This window comes from Alligator mississippiensis, chromosome 10 (assembly GCF_030867095.1).
Source record: "Alligator mississippiensis isolate rAllMis1 chromosome 10, rAllMis1, whole genome shotgun sequence".
In the NCBI taxonomy this organism is placed as follows: Eukaryota; Metazoa; Chordata; order Crocodylia; family Alligatoridae; genus Alligator; species Alligator mississippiensis.
The window spans coordinates 726197-746820 of NC_081833.1; the positions used below are offsets into that span (position 1 = coordinate 726197).

At 44.1% G+C, this 20624-nt stretch overlaps 1 protein-coding gene across 2 annotated transcripts in view; it reads left to right on the forward strand.

Moving 5' to 3' along the window:
- PITPNB (phosphatidylinositol transfer protein beta) overlaps positions 1-20624 on the forward strand; it is a 51353-nt gene that overhangs the window by 8162 nt on the left and 22567 nt on the right. For both annotated transcript variants that reach the window (XM_006270334.4, XM_006270333.4), the window contains exons 4-7: positions 858-949; positions 1639-1646; positions 3667-3741; positions 4316-4399. In XM_006270334.4, the coding sequence (XP_006270396.1) occupies positions 858-949; positions 1639-1646; positions 3667-3741; positions 4316-4399 (259 nt within the window). The remainder of the gene's footprint in view (positions 1-857; positions 950-1638; positions 1647-3666; positions 3742-4315; positions 4400-20624) is intronic.

Sequence of the window (20624 nt, forward strand, 5' to 3'; positions counted from 1 at the left end):
TTTGCGAAGTACAGCAACAGTGCTCTGTGTGGATGTCTTTGCTGTACCTACCTCAGATCAGTACCTATAGGTTTGGAGGTTAAGCCATGAATTAGCTTGCAGTCTTAAAAACAAAACTGCTTGTCTGTAGGTGAACTCCAAGCCTTTTTGGACAGTCCACGGCTGTATTACTCTCCTGTTTAGCAACATAACCCAACCACTACCTGCCAGGGATTAGAAACAAGTTAATTCATTCTGGAATGTCAGCCTTTTCTGAAACATCTGCCTCTAGTTGCTGTGGGAGGAGGAATTCTGGACTCAGGTTTTCCTCATTTTTCCCACTTCCTGTTATGTTGGGGAAATTGTTCCTAACAAGCGGCACAGCTGTTATGGTCCAATAGGCTTCCATTCAGGGTTTGGATAATGGCTTAACTAATCTATGTGCCCTGCTCACCACTGTCATCCAATACTTGGCTTGTGTTTATTATACGCCCTGCTGCCAGGTAGTACTGCTAGAGAACTCAGCAGACCATATCCGTCAAGCAAAGTTGTCTTCAAACAATGGTGTTTACTGTACTTGAAGAGAAAGGGGAGCTTGGATGGCAGTTTTATGACTGAGATCTTAATGCTGCTGCAAATACTCTTAATTGCCTCTTAATTGTTTTATGATTGCCATACCTCATTTTCACTTAATTACTTTGGGAATGGTAACATTATTTCAGTTCCTACATATTTCACTGCTGGTTACTAGTGCATTGTAATTTCTAATAAGCTTGGGTAGGATGTGCCTGTTTGATTGAAGTTTTAGAAATTGGCATGGAATTTCATTCGGGTTACAGAGCACTTAAAAATATTATGCGATACTTTGTTCTTCACAGTAAAGTCCCTGGCTTTGTAAGGATGATTGCTCCAGAAGGCTCCTTGGTGTTTCACGAGAAGGCCTGGAATGCGTACCCGTATTGTAGAACAAGTAAGCTTGTCCCGAGTTGCATCTTACACTTTGCCATTCTGCTGTGAAAAACTTTCATGCAGTTTAGGCCCAAAGTTTTGGCAATCGGGTAGAAAAATCCCTCCACTGTCTTGCAGATTCTGTAGCTCACTCCTTGCTATACCTTCTACTCCAGCAAAAAATATGCCAGGGTGTGAAGCTCTTAATGCAAAACGGAATTCTTGATTAATATTCCCTTCAAGTTCAGAATAAACCTGTTGGGCAAGAAACATAATTTAGACCCCAAAAGCTGTTACAGATGCACATGAACACAAAAATGAACTTCTGGTTTCTTTCTCTGGTCCTTTGATTTGATGCACCATTTGCATTTAGTCTAGAAAACTTTTTTATGTTAGTGGAAGAAGCGAATGGAACCACCTTACATTAGCAGCAATCCATTTGTGACACTTTTACTCCTGAGTTCTAAGAGCATTGGTTATTTTTGGCCTGCTTTCTGTCAAAATGTTTAAAATGCCTTAAAGCAGGCTTTTATGTCAGGGCTAGCAAATTGTGTTTTTCAGATTTATGCTGACAGTTAACACTTCTACAGTGTTAACTTACTTAATAAGGGATTTTATATGGGGCACAGATTGTTTTTATATAGAACATATGTATTATATTATTTTGACTCATTCCTTTTTCTTTTTATTGCATGTGTCTTCAACATTCAGTTGTGACGGTGAGTACTTGGATTATTATTGGTTCTGGGCTGGGTTTATGATATGTGTGTTAATGTCTGATTACATGTATTATAACTGCCCGTCTAATCCTTCATATCTGCCAGCGTGCATCTGAGCTTATCCTGTTCCAAGTTAGTGATTAGGTAGGATTCCCCTAGTCAGGAATTAGGATTTTCAAACCAGTCACTTGTGACCAAGTCCTCTTCACACTCCTTTTTAATTTCTGCTTCTTATGATTACTAATTTTGGAACAATGCCTTATGACTAAACACTTTAAATAGTTTTGGATCAACTATTTAAACTACAAAATGTCTGGGAGGGATGCTTAGAAGTCTGCTTCTCCTCAGTCCAACATAGCAGGCTTGCTCTGCTTTATTGCATCAAGGAGTTATGGTAGGGTTTGTGCAGGGGACCTGTTGGACACGAGTGGCCTGGCGTGTTAAGGCTTTTGTGGATGCATGTGCCGAATACAACTAAAAGATCAGTGCCTCCCTCCATTATGGAAAGCTGCACTGAAGAAGTCACAGGATGAACCAGCCCACAGTTTTTCGCAGAAAACTTTGCCCTTCACATTTCCCTTCAGAGAAAGGTGAGATAGACAAGAACCGTTGGTGTGTTTCCTGTCCCCCCCCCCCCCCTACTTCTGTCCATCCTTCTCACATTGAAACCTAAAGACTGAAAATACTGAAGCCTTCTGGCTGCCAGGAGGCAGGATATGAGATAAAGACCACTGGTCTGGTCCAGCTCCTCCTGCTGCGATTCCCTCCCACAGATATAGGGGTAACTTTCTTCTGGTAACTGCAGTTTCCCTGGTCCATCCTTTCTGTACTCTCCCTTGGCATTGTCCAGGATGAGAGGAGCATTACAAGTCAAAAGCTTAGTTCCCCCTACTTGAATCAACTCCACAGAACTCTGAAGTCTCTTCTCTGGACGAAGAAAGTGGCATTAACTTTGCTAAGTGTAGTATCCAAAGTGATTAGGGCTTAAAGCAACGGGCACAATGCTGCTGTTGTCATTAATGAGGAGTGTTTTAACCAGGTGCTTTGTTTTGTGAACTTTACCCCAAGCATTAAAGCTAGACTAGTCAGAATAAGGATGTCACTTAGCTAATACCTGACAAAAGCCCTTCTCATTATTAAATGCTGTCATAACATCCTACCAAGTGTATAGCCAGCATAGCTTGAAATTAGGCATTTGGCCTGGGGTGCTCTTTAGAGATGCACCTGGCTAATATCAGGCACCACTGTGGATCTTACTTACAGGATTAATGTACTATCAAGTATTGCTGTCCAATGGTCTCTGCCTTGGGATTGAAAAATATTTGTAAGACAGTGAAAGAAAGGCATCCTGTCCTCCCTTGTGCAGTTTTTTGGGTTGTCCGCCTTGAGTGAGTTCAGCTTTTTATGAAGGTAAAGAGCTGTAGACTTGAGGGTAAGGCTTGGGGGTGCCCTGGGACTGGATATCCTCATTGGGAACCTTGCACTGCCTAAACTCCACTTCAATACTACACAGGGCTTGCCAGGGGCTCAGACTTGGAGCTCCATGTTGTCTTGGATGTCTGCAATTTAAAATGTTCTTCCATCAATACTTTAATGTTCCTGTAAAGGTCCTGTGATGGAACATTAAGACTTCTGTGGGGGGCAGTACTAAAATAAATAAATGGGTTCTGACCTTAGAAATAGTGAACTTGTGGGGTTGGGAAGGCTAATGCCATATAAAAGATGGCAGCTGAAGTGCCTGTCCAGATTTGTGCGCAGGCATATGGCTGTTCGGAGTTGCAGTCTGTGTTCTAAGTGATATTTCAAGTTAAGGCACGGAGTGTCTGACTCGACTGTTTTCACATGCAGTGAAGGAGCCTCTGTCTATGTTTATAGCAGAATTAGAACGGAGTGCAAAAGAGATGTTAGTTAAGTTCTGTTCTAACTTTCCAGTAGAGAAATTAAAGTTTTTAAATGTAAGATTTAAGTGAGGGAAGGGGAATAGTCACTCTTCTGCTGCCTGATCGGTTGTTTTTTACAGAATGAATATATGAAAGACGACTTCTTCATAAAAATCGAGACCTGGCATAAACCGGACTTGGGAACACTAGAAAATGTAAGTTGGGTGAGCAGGAACATGCATTAGCCATTCTGACAACATACAGCCATATTCCATATCTGGCAGCAGCTGATTCCCAATCCTTAAGGGAGGACTTCTGCTTGATGGGTGGATGGCTATCATGTGGACTAGGTCATTGGGTCCTTCTGTGCTGATGAATTTGTGTCTCTTGGTAGTTCATGACAACAATACATTTCAAAACAGCATTCAAAAAGTGATTGGGCATCTGTTGTAAGGAGCTTATTAGAGTTGGAGTAGATTTCGATAACTGGATTGTTGGCATTTCAGTTGTGTGAAGGATGTTTACCAAATTAGAAATCCTGCGTGGCCTACATAATGGGTGACAAGTCTAATTAGTGTGCTTGACTTTGTCATGTGTTATAATATGGGGGAAGAATGCATTGTCAAACCACATCCCCGTGAATGCACAAATCAACAGTTTGCGGAGGCACTACTAGCTTTAGTGAAATCGGTGGTAACTTTTGGAGGGGCTTCCTTGGGCTTGTAAGAGTGTTTGTAGTCACCGTGTGAAGGTGGCAAATGGTCACGTCCCCGCTTTTCCTCATTGCAGGTGCACAATTTGGATCCAAACACGTGGAAGAGTGTTGAAGTTGTTCATATCGACATTGCAGACAGAAGTCAAGTAGAACCAGGAGTAAGTATACGCTGTGCTTATTGACCTACACCTTGAGCATCCCGTAAGATCCAGCACTGCTGACATTTCTCATTGATTATGAAGGTACTAAAAAATCTGGTGGGCTTGAATCCCCTAGACAAATCTAAATGGTTTGAATTGAAGTATTAATCCAGGTGGTCACTGCTTTCTTTCATTTGTGTGGGCATTTGCTAACTCTCTGGATTGTACTTTTAGCAGCAGGGGCACAGCTTTTAGTTTTATTGTTGACACAGTAATTGATCTCATCAGGCATTTGTGCCTTGGCCTTGATATGAGACATTCGCCCAGCTGCTGTGTAGGCAAGGTGCACTGGGCCCCCCACCAGGCTAGCCCTCTTCTTTTGGCATGGTGTTTTGATAAGATGTTCTTAAATAGCCCCCAGCTGCGCTATGGCAGGTTCAAGAGGGCGCACCTGTGTGTGCCATCGAAAGCTAGAGAACGCTTGCTGCTTTTCTCTTCAAACTTTGAGATGTTCCTGCCCCTTGCTGCAGTGGGACTTGGACAGGTTGCTCTTGCATCTCTGGCAGCCTGATGGGCCAACTGCTGCTTGAGGCTGGCATCACATTTTCAGTTTTCCCTTTCTAGTGTCTGGTTTATCATTAATATTAATTTTGAAGGAGCCATGAATATACTAAGCAGCTCCTGCCGTTCCTGCCTTGCATTCTAGTTTTTAGATAGCATATAATACAGGAGTAGGAAAACAATGTGAGGATGGTTGGAATTACGTTCCTAAGATTATGGCTGCTCAGTGAAGAACGTACATGGAAGATATAGGTGGTTCTTGAACAGCAGCTTTGTCAAAAGTGTTAGAGACTTGCCCAGTTGGGTGATTCATGTCACAAAGAAGGGAAGGGTAGACAAAGAAGAAAATGGTTGCAGGAAAAGCAGACTTACTGTAGGAGAAGCTTCTGAAGGGATATGGTTAATCTGCTATGTAGCTATATATAGTATATTGCTGTACTGTCCAGAATATATCACAAAGAAAAAAGTAAAGTCTGGAGTCTGATTTATCAGACTGGATTGCAGTGAATATGCACAAGGATTACACATTCGACTCCATGTCCTCACTGAATATTAAGTGTTGTCCTTGCCACGCTCTTTTCTTTCTTTCTTCTTTTATATATAAATATATATTCCCCTGGGCTGTGTAGCCTTTTTCTGAATGTACAATTTTTCATTCTACATTAGCCAGCTGCTAGTATGGTTAATCTGGATAAAATTGGATGATGCCTTGACTGAAGGGTTAAGTGCTCAACCATGTTTCGTTTAAAATAAAAGCTGTCCTTTCTTTCCACCTGGCTATCTCTTGTCCTCTTTCCTCACTTTCATGCACTTTTTCTTCTTGTATGTAGCCTTTTCTGAAGTTCTGTTCCCTCTCCAAACGTGGAGGGAAGTGTTCTCTGTGTTGATGCCTGTGGAGGGAGGGAAAATCATACCTCTGATTAAGTTCACAAACTTAATCAAACTTTTCAGTAACTCTGCTTTATTTTTAGAATGTTACTTAGAGAACCGCTGTGTAAATCAGGTTAGATGTCTGCCCTGTGCATTGCCGTGCAGCTAGGAGTCTGTTGTCTTGTGCGTTTTGGTTTCCTTCTGTCACTTCCTTCTTAAAAAGCTGGAGTGGCAGGTAAATGTATGCGTGGGTCCAGGCCTATGTCATGCTGCTCTCTGACCACAGGCTAGGTTTGCGTGTGTGAGCACAGAAATTATGCTCATTATTAATCTGCAGAAAGTGAGGAGCACCTGTATCCTCATGCTGCGAGGGAGCCTCTTGGACAGCACCTGCCACCCTAACATAGCTTCTGCTCTGCTGAGTTAGTGTTGCCAATTCACTGGGCAGCCCGTGTACCAAAACGGTGTCTGCATCCAAAGCACCACCCCTAGCACTTCCTTCTGTTTTACTCCACGGCACCCAGGGAGGCAGTCGCTGCTTAGGTCCTTTGTGTCGTCTGTGAAATGCTTCAAACTGCTTGGCCTATTTTTTTAAGTCGTTGCTTTGGTCATTAGGGATTGTTAACATAAATCTCCCTCCTGTGTTTTTTGGCAGGCTCTTTTTATAATATTGTACTGGGTAAAGGAATTGTCACTGTCCTGTGTGCTCTGCGCTGATTTTCCTCAATTCAGAATTCATAGCGCCTCAGCTAACGGCACTGATGAAAGACAAGAATGGCATTTCTAATTTCTAGTGGTTTAGGTAAAATACATATTCTCCATGCTAAGTGAAAGAACTTTTGCCAAACATTTAGTGTGGTGCTCTCTTTAGTATCAAAACTATAATCAACGCAGATATAAAAATAGTAAATTCCTTAAAGATTTTAATGGCATGCATATGCTAACCCACGCTCATTTGAAAATGTATACAAATAATTCAGCCAACATCTGTTGCTTTCTTAAGGTATAAATTTAATCCTGGCCTCTCTTAATCATCTCCAGCACATTGTCTAAGTAGCTTTACGTGATTTGTGTACAAAAGTTACTTCCCAGGAGAAGAAGAATCTTTAAAGTGTAAGCAGAAGTGTACACACAATTAACATCAGAAGAGGCTATGTTTTGGAAGTAATTTGAGAGAAAATGAGCATAGTGAAAACAAAGAAATTGGAATCAGGTTTGTAGCTATTTCTGTGCATTCGGGAGATTACGCTTGCCTTGTTCCAGTATGTATCCGATGCCTATTTTGTGCCTATTAAGCGATGCACAGATTTCTGAATGAAGGGTTTATGTAGAGCAGATGCAACAGTCCTTTATGTGCTCCCCAGAAATATAGCTTGAAAACATAAATCCTCTTTGCTTAGTCTTTAGAAAGTTTTATAATATTCTAGTATAGAAAGAATACTGCTGCTCCTGAAAGTAGATAGCCTTCTCCTAGCAGTCATGCTCCTATGTGGTATGATGGGGAGCTAAAAAGAACAAGTTTTCTAGCCCAGAAATATGCTGAAGCATATCTTTTGTTGGAAGTGGTGTGGTGCCCTCTTACCTGGGTCAAAAGTGTTGAGACTGTCAGGAGGAAAGTTGGATCATGCCAGCAAGCTCTGCATCCAGACCTTGTCTTTTGGAGCCTGCGACTTCCAATCAGGCCTTGGTAAGTGGAGACACCGTGTCTGCACAGGGAAAGTCTTGGTAGCATATACTCGCATCCAGAGGGCAAGTGCAAAGGCTTTGCATCCTGGTCTCACTGATACATGGACGCTTGTTCTTTGCCAGTCTCCTGAAGCCCAACCGCCCCCTTGCCGTGCTGACACTCCACAGAACGCAGTGCTTGGTTTAGAAGAGTTTCTGGAGAGCGTTAAAAAATGAATGCTTCAAAACCACCATGCTTGTTTAAAGCCACTGATCTGAGCCCTGACTCCAGTGACCCAGAGAAAATTATGGGTGCTTGTATGTCTTTGCCTGTCCTAAGGGATGTCAGTGATCATGGTGTTGCAGGACCTGCCAGGCTTTTTGCAAAGGTTAATTTGGAATAAAGTTCTGACTTTGACTTACTCCTCTGCTATTTGGGTGCTCAGCACGTAGTGGTAGAGTTGACTAATGTCCAAAGCTGCTTGTGTTGCCGGGCTGTTGTCTGACATGTGCCCGAGGTCACCCGTCAGTGTTCAGGTGCCCAGACTGGGGTGTGGCAGAAATGACTGCTGCCAACCTGACTCGTTCAGCCCCTGGGTTGTTCCTTGATTGACATTTGTGTCTCCTGTTCCAGCGATTTGGGGTTAGTTTTTCTGGGAGCAAGGTTGAAAAGGATTCGGGGTGTTTGTGGACTTGCACCTCAGACAGCAAATCTATCTTGTTTAGCACGTATAGTACAATCTTCTCCCAAACTTCTGCCTGTTTATAGGAATGATTTTTAATTTCCTCATCAGGTCCACCTGCTTCCTTTGTGCTATGTTCACTTCATGTTCAAGCAACTTTCTTCATAACAGGGCTTAAAATATGACTTAAGATGCCTGCAGGGCCAGGAATATTTTTTCTTAAGTAACTTTGCCCTTTGTGCACATACTTTCCAGCGTGCAGGGCCCAGGAGGCTGACCTGAGCGCGCTGATCAGTCGTTGTTCCTAGCAGCGCTCGTGGCAGCACAGGGTTGTGTCATCTCTTAATGCTGTTATTTCCCACTCCCCTTGTGTCTCCTGCGTCACAACTAGCTCAGTTCTTCAAGTCAGTTCTCTGTCAGGGCTAAGATCGGTTTCTTCTCACTTGAAAAAGCATGGCAAAGGCTGAAGCCTCTTGATTCAGGGCTTGGTGTGTTTATTACTATAATTCACATAGGGTGAAGTTAAAGTCTCTCTTAAACAATTCTCCATCCCCCTAGGAGGCTCTGCTGAAGAGGTGATTACATGTTGCACTATTGCAAACGATGCTGAGATTTCAGGCAGAAAGTGCCTTTGAAATGCTATCCGTGCACTCCTTTGAAACCGCCATCAAAGCCCCCACATGCTGCTGCCTTGTTGCATTATATATATTTTTCTGCCTGTCTGTAGCTTTCAAGAGGACTTCCATTTTTTTTAGCTGTACTGTTTATTCCAGCAGTTGCCTGTTTCACTTCCTAAGAAGGACTTGCTGCTGTTAGGAATTATGCTCTGGCTGCATAGATATTTCCCTTAAACTCTGAAAAGAGCTTTTGTTTATTTGTGTTCTGGCTCGCGGCCAGTCATTCTTTTGGACTGGCAGGGGCTGCGTATGAGCGGAGAGCCTGCAATTGTCTCATGCATCAAGGGGCTTTAATCTAGACCGTGTTTCACTTTTTCCTTTCATCCTTAACGAGACTCGGGTTAAGAGATTTTCAGATTGCCTCGGTTCAGAGGTTTTTTTGTTGGTCTCAATCACAGAAAGCCTTTTCCAATAAACCAGAGGAATTGTGGTAACTCTTTCCCAGATTTCACCTGTTGGACTTCGTATTTGAAGCCTTTTCTGTAGAGTTTCATCTTATAACTCGGGCCCTTTGCGTCTTGCCCAAGGGCAGCGCTGCTGTTTGCCCTGTGCTGCTTCCTGCACCGGGCAAAGGAGGGGCTGGGTAACAACGCGTGCATTTTGTGTGCTGGGGTTGTTTGGGGGTGCTTGGCCAGATAGTTTCAGAAAAAAGGCTGTAAATTGTAGCTTGGCTGAAGAGGAATCAACATGGCACGTTTAGGCGTGCCTTGGCACGGAGGCTGAACTCTCCCTTGGTGTGCACTCCAGGACCTGCGTACACCACCTTATCTTGTATCCGAGCACTTGTAAAGTGTGCAGTGGAGGAGGTGTCCCCGTGCCCAGCCCTGTTCACAGCAGAGATCTTACAGCGAGTAGAGAGCTCTTGACTGTTGACTGAGCTTCTCGTGCATCTGTATGGCTTTGCGAGGATACGGTAGAGCAGGGTTTCTGTAGCAAAGAACTCGGGCTGCAGCGGGTCTGAATGCCTTTGACCCTCTGGATTCCTGTTTGAAGTCTTTGAGTTTATTTTGTGAACCATGTTTCTATACCTAATGAAGCTAACATTGTGCAGCACTCTTGAAACCATTTTAAGGCACCCCGGGGTGCTGCAGCACCCTGGCGGAGAATCACTGCAGCGGAGGTTGCACGCGTGCAGCTCAGGTTGGAAAGCACTGCACGGAGGACGTTCAGGTTTGCTTGTAAATGCACTTACGAGATGGACAAAGACAGAACGAAGGTTGCATATGCAGCCTGGACATTAGCACATCCTCACGTGAAGAGAATGGCCTGTGACATTTGCTCAGTGTTTGGGAGGGTTGCAGAGTCCCTGCTCTTTGCAGAGTGATCCTGCACTTTTTTGGACTGCCAGGTTGCAGACAGCAGAGATGTTTGCTAGTCCTTGTGCAGCATAGGCACAAAGATTTCATTTTTAGCTCTCCCCCCTGCAAAATAAAGCTATTTTACATTTAAGGACTGCTTCGGCATTTAGTATAGTGAATGCCTTGTATTCCGTGCCTTGGTACCTTTCCAAAGCCTCCCTTTTTAGAGGGTTAGACAAAGCTATTTTAATATCTGTGTGGAGGTCTTGATGCCTGTGAAGGAGCAGAAGCTGTTTACCAGAGCGGCGAAGTCTGCTTAACGTTGAGGCCGGGGGCAGACGCGAGACCATTTTGTTGCAAGGCTCTCCTGCGACTTGGCGAGAGTGCCCTCTAGCGCGGCAATCGCGGATTTCAGCCCCCGCGTGTTCGTCACTAGGCGTCTCTGCAGCTCGCTGCCTGCCCAGCGTGATCCTGGGATCTGCAGGAGAACTCGCTTCTCAGGCTGTTTAGTCTCTTTCTGCTGCTAGCTCATCCCCCGGCAATGCGGGATCGCGCTAATAAAGCGATGCGTAAGGAACGCTGTCCAAAGCGACAGGCTTCCTGCCCTTCTCCCAGGGGGGTAATGTATAGTTTAAAGTAGCTCATGATCAGGACACTAATACTCTGTTTAAATTTTCCCTTTCTTTCCAAACTGCGGTAATTTCTATTTATGTTGTAACCCATGTACAAACATAATTCTCCCCTCTGAGTTTGAGGGATGTAATCCTCAGCCGTTTAGCCAAGATATGTTTATCTCTAGATCTTGCATAATCTAATTCACTAGGCCCCTGAGGACTTGTGTTGCTGCTCTTGAAATTTGTTGCAAGTTTTCCCTTTCCCATGGGAATCGCAAGCCTGTCAGAACAGCCTCCTTTCTTCAGTAACCACCAGATACCAGAGGAAGGTGGAAAACCCCCCAGTTAGGGGTCATAGTATAACCTGCTTACCAGTGGATGATATTGGTTCATAAACCCTAGTAGCTAATGCTAGGCGTGTGAGGACGCTTGTGGTTTTATATCCATTCCAGGCTTTGGGGTTTAAAATCCTATCCAGCGTTCTTGGTGCAATCACCTACCCTGGAAATCTTCAAGGGGACACTGGACAGTCACCTCGCTGGGGTCATCTACCCATGGTTGTCTTTCCTGCTTGGCGCAGGGGGCTGGACCCAATGATCTTCTGAGGTCCCTTCCGGCCTCCCAGTCTACGAATCGAGGGATGATCTGGTCATCTTTAAAAACCAATCGTAAACACTTGCTGTCTGTCATCATGCAGAACTGCAACTGCTTCACATGATGAAGTGCTGCAGTGTCCTTACAGAGAGGCATCTACTTGGAGTACTTTCTGTGCCTGAGCTTTGCAATGTTGATAAGTGCGTGTGAAAGGCTAAGCACTTCCAATCATCCCGGTGCTGGGCATTGCCAGATCATCCTCCCAGAGTTGTGCCACATGTTCTGCCCTTTGCCCAATGTGCAGATTGCTAGGCAGCTACTTTTTTCAGATATACTTTCTCCTAGCTTAATGTTTCTGTTAACCTAATTTTATCTTTTAAGTGTAAATTATAGGAAGTGTAAAGCAGCAGTTGTGCAGAAGGTGGTGTTGTGGGTTGCTGTAAGCTCTTACCAACACAAATGCAGCCATTGACTTTAGGCTCCAGAGTTTTTTAATGTATTTTGAAGGATGTATTAGCATACATATGACTACTGAAAGTACAGCTGGGTTCACTGACATCTCTATAGAAATACAGCACATGATTCAATGTTAGCTAGAACATCTTAAAAGAACAAACCTTTTCTGTAACCTTAGCATATCACTTGTGCTTCAGGCATTTCATCATTTATTTAACTCTGTGCTGTAGAAGAACATGCAGTTAAGTGTGCTCATCATTGTAAAAATATTTTGTGAAAAGGATGATTTTTTTTTTGTTTAATGATCAAGAAGTTTAATGCTATCATAGTACTAAAACCTGTTCCTTAGAGGCAGTTGTGTTCATTAATTATATTTTGGGGTGAAATTCATTCAGAGACAGCAACTGGTTAGACTTTAAATCATGTTCCTTTTGAGTAGTGCTTCTTCTGACTTGCCTTACCCATTTCTTTCCTTCTAATGAGCAGAGGGACTTTGACATAGGGATGCAAACACATTTTTATTTTATCTCGTTGTCTCTTACTACTGCCATTTAAATCTTATGCCATGGATTCAAAGCATCCTTTGAAGGTGGTCTGACTTTTCTGTTCTGCCTCAGATCCCAAAAGGTGTAGTGTTAGGTGAGAAACCGCAATCCTTAATTGAATGCCAGTTTCTGGTAGGTAACAATTCTATTTCAGACTCATTGTGTTAAAATCAGCTGCTCTTTCTCATTCCTTGCACTGGAATTTTGCTTGTTGAATACCAGCTTTAGTAAGTTAAATTGTCTGGTGTGTTTTTGTGTCTGAGGATTGCTGTGAGTATAGGTTTCTATGTGCACAGTCTGGTTATAAGAACATCGGAGTTGAGCCTCCTGGATTCACTGGGATTCTCTGCTGTACTTTTAATAAGGAGCTGAGGAGCTGCAGCCTATCCATCGCTTCGCGAATACTCTGAGCACACTCTCAAGCCCTGCTCCATTCCTAAACCAGGACCACGTGGCTCGGCCAGATTAGCAGCCTACATGCACTCTTGCAAGGAAGTGTCTTGAGCTATCTTCTAAGACAGAGGGAAAGCACCGCTGCTTGTTGAAACATGAGTGCCTGTACTGGCCATTGTTGTGCTGCCCGAGCGCAGGCCCTATTGCTCTGTATCCTGCTTTGTTCGTGACTGTACTCGTGCTCTGAACAGTGAACCGAGGAGGCCTGTAATTAGGCCCCAGCCTTGTCATCTGTGGTGAACATGACGGCACTGGAGGGAACTGGCTGCTCCTGCCTGCCTTGGGTTGGGTGGCCCTGGGTTACAAAACAGTAGGTAGGACTAATGTACAGATGTTGTCTGTAATTAGTAGGAAGGAGAAGGATCTCCTCCGCTTGGCCATACTATAGGGGCTCCCTACTTCAGAGTCTTAAAGCTAATGTCCTGTTGCTGGCGTAGTACTTGGGCTGTGAAGTGTTAAATGAACATACCACAAAGATCTACTTGCAGACCTCTGAGGGGAGCCTGGGCAATGAGTATGAGGAACTGGAAATTTGCAGAAGAAATTTGGTGTGGTTGGCATTACTGAAAGCTGAGGATATAATTTATAGGATTGCAATGGTTAACCTCCAGGTGTAGCCAACTTAGGGAGGGTAGAGGGGATGAGAGGCGTGCAGGGGTGTTGCTCTCGGCACTCGACTGTCTTACGGTGTCGATAACTGGGACTCCCAGGAAGTCGAATGCACGCAGGCCAGTCCGCTCCCTAGTAGACTGGGAGGTGCACTGCTGGCGGGCACAGGGACAGGTCAACAAGAACAAGACGGTTGTTGAAAACGTGTGGGTTGCTATGGGGCACAAATCCAAGGAAGACGTGCTAGAGGCCTTTGGCTGCCCGGAATAAGACCCTGAGAGTTCATAGGGTTCGTAACGCACGGCGTTGCACTCGGCATGAACTAGCCCTGTTTCGGATCCTCTAGCAGACCCAGAGGAATGGGCTACTGGACTGGAAAATGTTGGTTGTCTGGGGAGCAGTGGTCACAACCTGATTACATTCAGTGTGGCCAGACAGGTGGTTATCTCAGTAATACGCATGCTTAGGAAGCTTCTACGGGCCTGTTTTCCCCCAAATGAGGGAAACGGACTGAAGCTGATTTGGAAGAAAAAAAGTAGAGAAATGCAAGTGAGAAGTAGGGATTTGGAGCATTTCCAGCCAGAGTTCTGATTTAGTAGTCAGGACTTTGGCTAAAAGTCCTAGTTCAATGCAAAATGAAGTCAGTAGTTATGTATCTTCTATTTCTACTGTGGAGAGAGGGGAAAAATGTGGTCCAGAAATTGTGAAGTGTCAAAATTGCTTAAAATAGCTAGGATTTCAGGCAAAAAATCATGGCTGGCAGGGCTAGGATGAAGAGGGAGTGTTAAGCATATGGTAAACAGAAAAAATCTGAATAAAAGTCTTGGCCCAGTACTTGATGAAGACGGTAAGGATTGTAGTGTAGAGAGGGCGAAAGTGTTGGCAAGTGTTTGTATTTGAAAGAAGCAGAGTGATGAGACTTCTAGTCCACTTTTGAGGTAAGGATACGTCCAAAGTCCTCGGAAATATTTTTCTGGGGGGATTTGTTTCGATGATTTTAATTAACTGAAATAAAAATTAGTGGAAGAATATGCCAGTTAACCTAATTTTTGCAAAACTACGTCGTCTTAAGCTGCCATCACTCCTTTGAGGCTGCAAGTTTGAAGATCGCTGCATAGCTATAATAGATTTTTTTAAAGATGTCTGACGAGCCCTTGTCCTGGGCTGAGGGCGAAGGGTGAATATTGCCCTCTAAGCTGCTTTCTTTGTACTGGAGAGGGGAAATTCTTTACATTTTGTACTTCCTTATGTCACCTTTTATTTGTCCACTCCTCCAGACAAATTTTTCTGTGTTCGTAGGGGTACTCCTTCCTTGCTTGACGAGCTCTGCACTCCCATCTGCTCTTCTCTTAGAGGGGCTGATCGGTCGAGTACAGCATTCCTGATGACTGAGCGCCATTTGTCTTGGTGCTTTGCTCTGAGCTCTAGCCCAGCGGATTTAAATCAGTTTGCCTTTTTGTCCCAAGTGCTGCGTGTTGTGGCGTGCACCGAGACAACCAGTTCTTTGACTTCTGCATTAGGAACATGCACCGGGGCAAGACTAGTCCAAATTCTTCCTTCTGAGTGTAGTAGCTTGCACATGCCTGTGCCCTTTGCCTTCGTGTTGCTTGTTCACCTAGCAGACGAGGTTATTTAGGGAAAAGGGGGATGATGCATCTAATGGGAGAATGGTCTGAACCTCATCAGCACAGAAATTGGGGCTGAAGAACTGGACAAAACATGACACCTGCTTTCAGATGGAGCATATCTGTGTGTGATGCCTTCTATTGATAACGCATTCCGACTAGGCTACGGCACAGGAACACATCTGCATGCCAGAGGAGACCGAAGAAAGCCAGTGCTGTTTTCGTGAGTCTTCCAGTGCAGGCTTTCTGCTAATGAGGGGGGAAATTGCAGTACGAAGACTATCTGGAGTGGAGATACAGCTGTCCAGGAATTGTATTTATATAATTATATTCTGCTGCTCGGTATTACTACAGATTGAATTGATAAATATAATTTGTTAGACCACCTGATGCTGTCACTGGATGAGGAATGTAAACCTTTACCTTATAAACACAATTATACTGTTAGTTGGTTGATACCTCATGGCTTTTGTCCTCCACCCATCTCCTCTCCTATAACTTTTATTCTCAAGGTGAGCAGCTTGGTATTAAATGCACTAGCGTAAATGTCTCTCTTTAAGGGGCAGAACTTGATTTCCAAATTTTAGACTAATTTAGCCTGAATGCAGCTTTTGAGAAATTTTTTTTTTTTTCTGAATTCAGATGGAAAAGGTGCTTAGTCCTGACTTAAGCTGTCTGGATTTTTAAACAATAAATGTATAGTTTTATACAACTTTTTTCAACTCAAAATCTTTGCACGCAATAGCAATTTTTATTTTGCTCATCAGGATTGAACTTTCTCTTTGAAAAAACCATACCTCTGTGGCTGCCTGTAATGTTCTAGTCTTCTTGCTTCTTTAAAATCCTTAATGCCCGAGGTTGGATGATAAAAAATCCCATCTAGGACGGGGAAGTGCAAAGGCCATCACTGCTGTCTCAGCTTGGTAGAAGAAAGGGCAGCTGTGCCGGTGCAGTGATAAAGGTGTGCGGACAAGTGTGTAATAGCAGAGGTGCTGGTGGAAGTAGACCTGTCGAAGGTGCTGGTTGTGTTGCCAGAAGCCAAGTGTGGAAGTTCCGCCGCCAAGTGGTACCTGTGCGTGGCTTTAGTAGTGTAGACAGGACTCGCAGCCCTCGTTGCTAATTAATGTTGTTGCATTTGCTGTCTTTCGTTAAATGGTAACTGCAGAAAGCTCCATCAGTGAGATCGCGCGGCCCAGGTAAGGGTCTTACTGCTGGATCTGCTCTTGGCAGATATGCAGAAAACCTGTGTTTTGCATATTGCTTATACTTCATTTGCACCCATTCCCAAACATTCCTGCCGCCCCCCTCCCCTGATCCAGTACCCGTGATTTCCCCCTAACTTTGTCGGGTTGGTTCACCTGGAGCTCCTTCTGCCAGCCTGCCTTGCCCAGTGAGCTTCCTTAATGTTCGCCTCCTACCTAGAGCATGGTCAAGAGGGCTCAAGTGCCTGTCTGCATTGGGTTTATTTCTTAAACCTCACAAGTCTCCCAATAATTTGGCCCTAATCTAGCACAGTTATGTTGATAGACTGATCTTGAAGTGGTCGTCATACCTGCTTTTCCTACGTTTAGTGTACCTGGCCTGGACCATTGTGTTAGGCAGGTGGCAACGCAGCCTGATACCATACTTGCATCTGCTAGGTTTGGGCACCTGTTATGTTGTAGACTGTAAACTTGCTGGGACTGGGACTGGGACTGTTGTTAAGTGTTTGTATGCTTGCTGGCACATTGGACACCAACCCCTGAAAGGAAACCTTTTAAGTGTTACTGCACTGCAACTATCCCCAGGTCTGTGGGAGCTTCAAAAGAGCTCTGGAAGGAGTATGTAGTGAGACCTTCTGCCTCGGACTCTCGATATTTGGTGTCATCCGTGCTTGGGCTCCTGCCGCCTCTTGGCTCCGGCCTTCTCTGACTTGGAGCAGTCAGCAAACACTAATTCTGTTTCCTACAGGTTTCTCCGGGGCATAGGATTAAGCTCTCTAAAATGCCCTTGACTTGTTTTTAACCTCTCAGTACTTCCTGGGAAGAGATATCAAGACATTCTGGCTACGAAGTCTACTGATGAAATGGGCTGTTCTTCCTGCCAGGGTGGTGGATTAGCAACATCCTTGGAGCAGCTGACAGTGCAGCTGGGGAATCTGGTGCTGGTATTTGTATGCGCTGGAAGTAAGTGGCCTATCCCACTGTCCCCTCAAAACGCTAGGCTCCAGCTCCATGGCAGATCAGGTAGTCATAATCCTAAGAAATTCTAGATTATTTCTAAATGAAATCAGTGTGTGGGGTGTTTTTTTTTTTTTAAGACCTAGAATTTGTTCATCCTTATTTATTGCATGTTTCTAGGGTTTTTTAGAATGGTTGCTATTTACTGAGTAGAAAACACTGGTTTTAAAGAGTCTTTTAGTATGTATTATTACTAGAGCTAGTGTCCCCATGTTCTTGCATTAATAGAAATTTAGTCTAAAGTAAGTCTTGGATAAATTGCTTTCAGTCCTTAAGCTTTCCCTTTTCTATGCCATGCTTCTTAGTATGCTGCACAAGGAATTAAAATATAGCCATGCTGGATAGAAATTTAAAACTTAATCCACACACCCCAATTTGAAGAATTAAGAATGCTTCTTTTTACTGTTAACAGGTCTTAAGCTCACTTCTAAAGAGATTTTTTGTGGGAAAAGAATCTGATTTTTGTTTTTTCCAAGCATTGCAGAAAGTGCATGCCAAATTCAGCCTTCAGAATACCCAGGAGCTGAGGATTCAAGTAGGTTGCAGCTGTCTTCACCCACAGTATTTGAAAATAACTAATGAGATGAGAAGTCTACAGCTGGTGGCAAGCACAATAAACCATGAGCCAAGGGCTTCTCTGCATTAGATTCTCCCTTTCCCTGTGGGATCCTAAAGGAGACGAATACTAACAACGCCAGCAGGCTGTCTTATTTCATGCTATTGCTCATTTGCAGCTGTAATTGGGAGCTAAGGTTGTATACAGTATGCTGAAACTGTCATAGGTGAGGAATATATTTGCTCATTGTGATGTGCCTATAAAAAGGGGGTACATGCAGAAACCTTCAGAGTTCTGTTCTGTTACAGTTGTCAGGTATGTAAATGAATTTTAAAAAGCCGATATTAAACCGTTTCCAGATGCAGGGTTAAAATTCAGTCCCTGGGTTAAATGCCTGGGCGGGTGTCTAACTGGCTCTGACTTTGGATGCAGACATGCAGCTCTTTATGCTTTTTCTTTAACTTGTCCCAGTTGGCAGGTAAAGTACTAACTGAAGTTATCACCAGTGGGAGCTCTTTTGTGCAATTGTCTGGCTTTAATTTTTTTGGGTCCTTTATTCTTCAAACTTTTTTTTATATATCACTTCAGTTCAGGGGAGAAAAATAGAGCGGAAACTACTCTTCTAGGAAGGTTATAAAGCATCTATTGATCAGAGAGATTGCTTTTGAACTATCCAGGCCTCTGGAGAAAATAGTACTTCTAAGCAGTTCTTAAAATACATATTGAATGCCTGCATGTAGGGAGGTGTTCAGTTTTCTCAGTCAATGCTTATTCATGCAGTAAGTATATGACTAACCCACAACAGCGTTGAAGCAGTTTCTCCTGTTTTGTTAATGCATCCTGTGCGATGCCATGCCAGGAGTGAGAATTCTTGTTCGTACTGCACTTGAGCAATAGCTGAGTTTCCATGGATAAAAGTTTGTTGGAGACGGTGTGCCAGTCAGCCCTGCTGCAAGAGATACCTGTTAGATCATCCCAAATCCCTGTCATCAGTTCTAGTCTCACTTAATGACCTCCCCAAGCCTTCCTGAGCCGACTGTTGGACCTTTCTGTCATTTCATCTAAATTTGTCTGAACTGTAGACCTCTTCCTACTGTTTCAGTTAATCTCCATTTAGTTTTCTTAAATCTCAGTGTGTTTTTACTGCAATATTTAAAAAAAAAAAATCACAAAACCATTTTTATTAGAAGCTTTTAAAAACACATTTTTGCAATGTTAAAGCAGCCTGGTGGGATCTTACTAACTATACAATGAGAAAAACCTCAGGTAGTCTGGAGTCAGCTGTCACATTTCTATTACGAGTAATCTTGCTTCGGTTCTGAAACCGAAAATCAGGGTTATGAATGGTATCATTGAGAGCAGTTTGCATTTTGGAAGTGTTGGCATACTGGTCTGTAACCAGCATAAACTGAGGATAAATCCTGTCCTAAGCTCTGCCTTCGGTAAGCAACTGCACTTTTAGGTCTTTTAAAGAGTTCTCTTAATAGTGTTGACCTGATGATAAGCAAAAGGGGGCTGTCCTTTGGATAGTTGCTAAAATTGGGTTTTGCTCTAGTTATATATATACTGACCTTGAGCAAATGCAGAGGTTGACTCAACTAGCAAAGACAAAGGATGCCGACACTGCCGCTGTTTATGCAGCATCTTTGAAAAGTGGCATGTTATTTACTTGCAGGGTTTTCAAGTGGATTAAACTTCCATTTTTCAGGCAGGTAGCAGTTGTGTGTGCATCTGTTGCTGTAGTGCTAAATTGCACTAAAGGAACTCCCTCCTCTTCCCCTTCTGGCTTCTAAAGCAGCGGGAGTCATGACTTCAAGTTGTCCTAGTTTCCTTCCCGGGTAAAGCCATCTGAGCCTCGCCCTTCATGGCTGAAGGTTTGGGAGAAGAGCAGTGGTTGTGTACACCAAGCAAGACCAAGCGTTCATGGATCAGCAGCTACAGTGTTAAAGTCTGCTGCTGAGAGCCATTTAGGTGGGGGATCAGCAACCTTTAAAGCCTGGTGGGCTGGAATAAGGCAGCTGGGTCTGAAGGTGGGCTGCTGCTTGGGACCCAGCCACTGCCACCACTCCGAGCAGTCTGCTGCCCCAGCCCTCCTTACTCCATGCTTGGGGCTGCTGTCAGGCTACTGCCTTTTAACCCTTGCTACCAAATTAGTCTCTGGTGATGTGGGGGTTGGGAGGGGGGGAAAGCAAGAGCTGCAACGAGGTGACATGAGAGAGCAGGAAGGGCTGGGGCAGCTGCAGGTGGCCCTACAGAGCGGCTTCTCGGAGGCAGAGGAATGCTATGGCGCTGCTTCCACCTGTGCAGTTGCCCTCGATGTCCCAGCTCCACCAGCGGCATGCAATCCCTTGGCAGGCTGGATGTGGAGGTTGCCAGCCCCTGTTGTGGCCCAGTCAGCTGGTGATTGATTCATTTTCTTGGTAGCGCCTATCTGTAATCTTCAGACCTTTGTTTTGGGTACTTGCTGCGGCAGGGGTAAGAGAAGCAACAGCTGCTTAGCTCTGAGGATGTCCTGCTGTAGGAACAGCGCATCTTTCCTTTCCATTGGAAATGCCTGGGTTGGTGACATCATGCAAGTCACTCATCTGCTCCAAAGCATTCAAATGCATCTTGTACGGTATAGACCGTGCCGTGCAGCTCTGTCAAAGAGTGCTGAGATGTGACCGTCCTAGGTTGTAACCCTGCTCCCGGGGTATGTGGTACTTGATGATAATTCTTGTCCCGTGTGAGGGCTGCAGGTAGTGTTGCTAACTTTTTATTTGTGGAATAAGTTAGTATAGAACCAAACTGTGATGAGATCAGGCTTCATTTAGAAGCT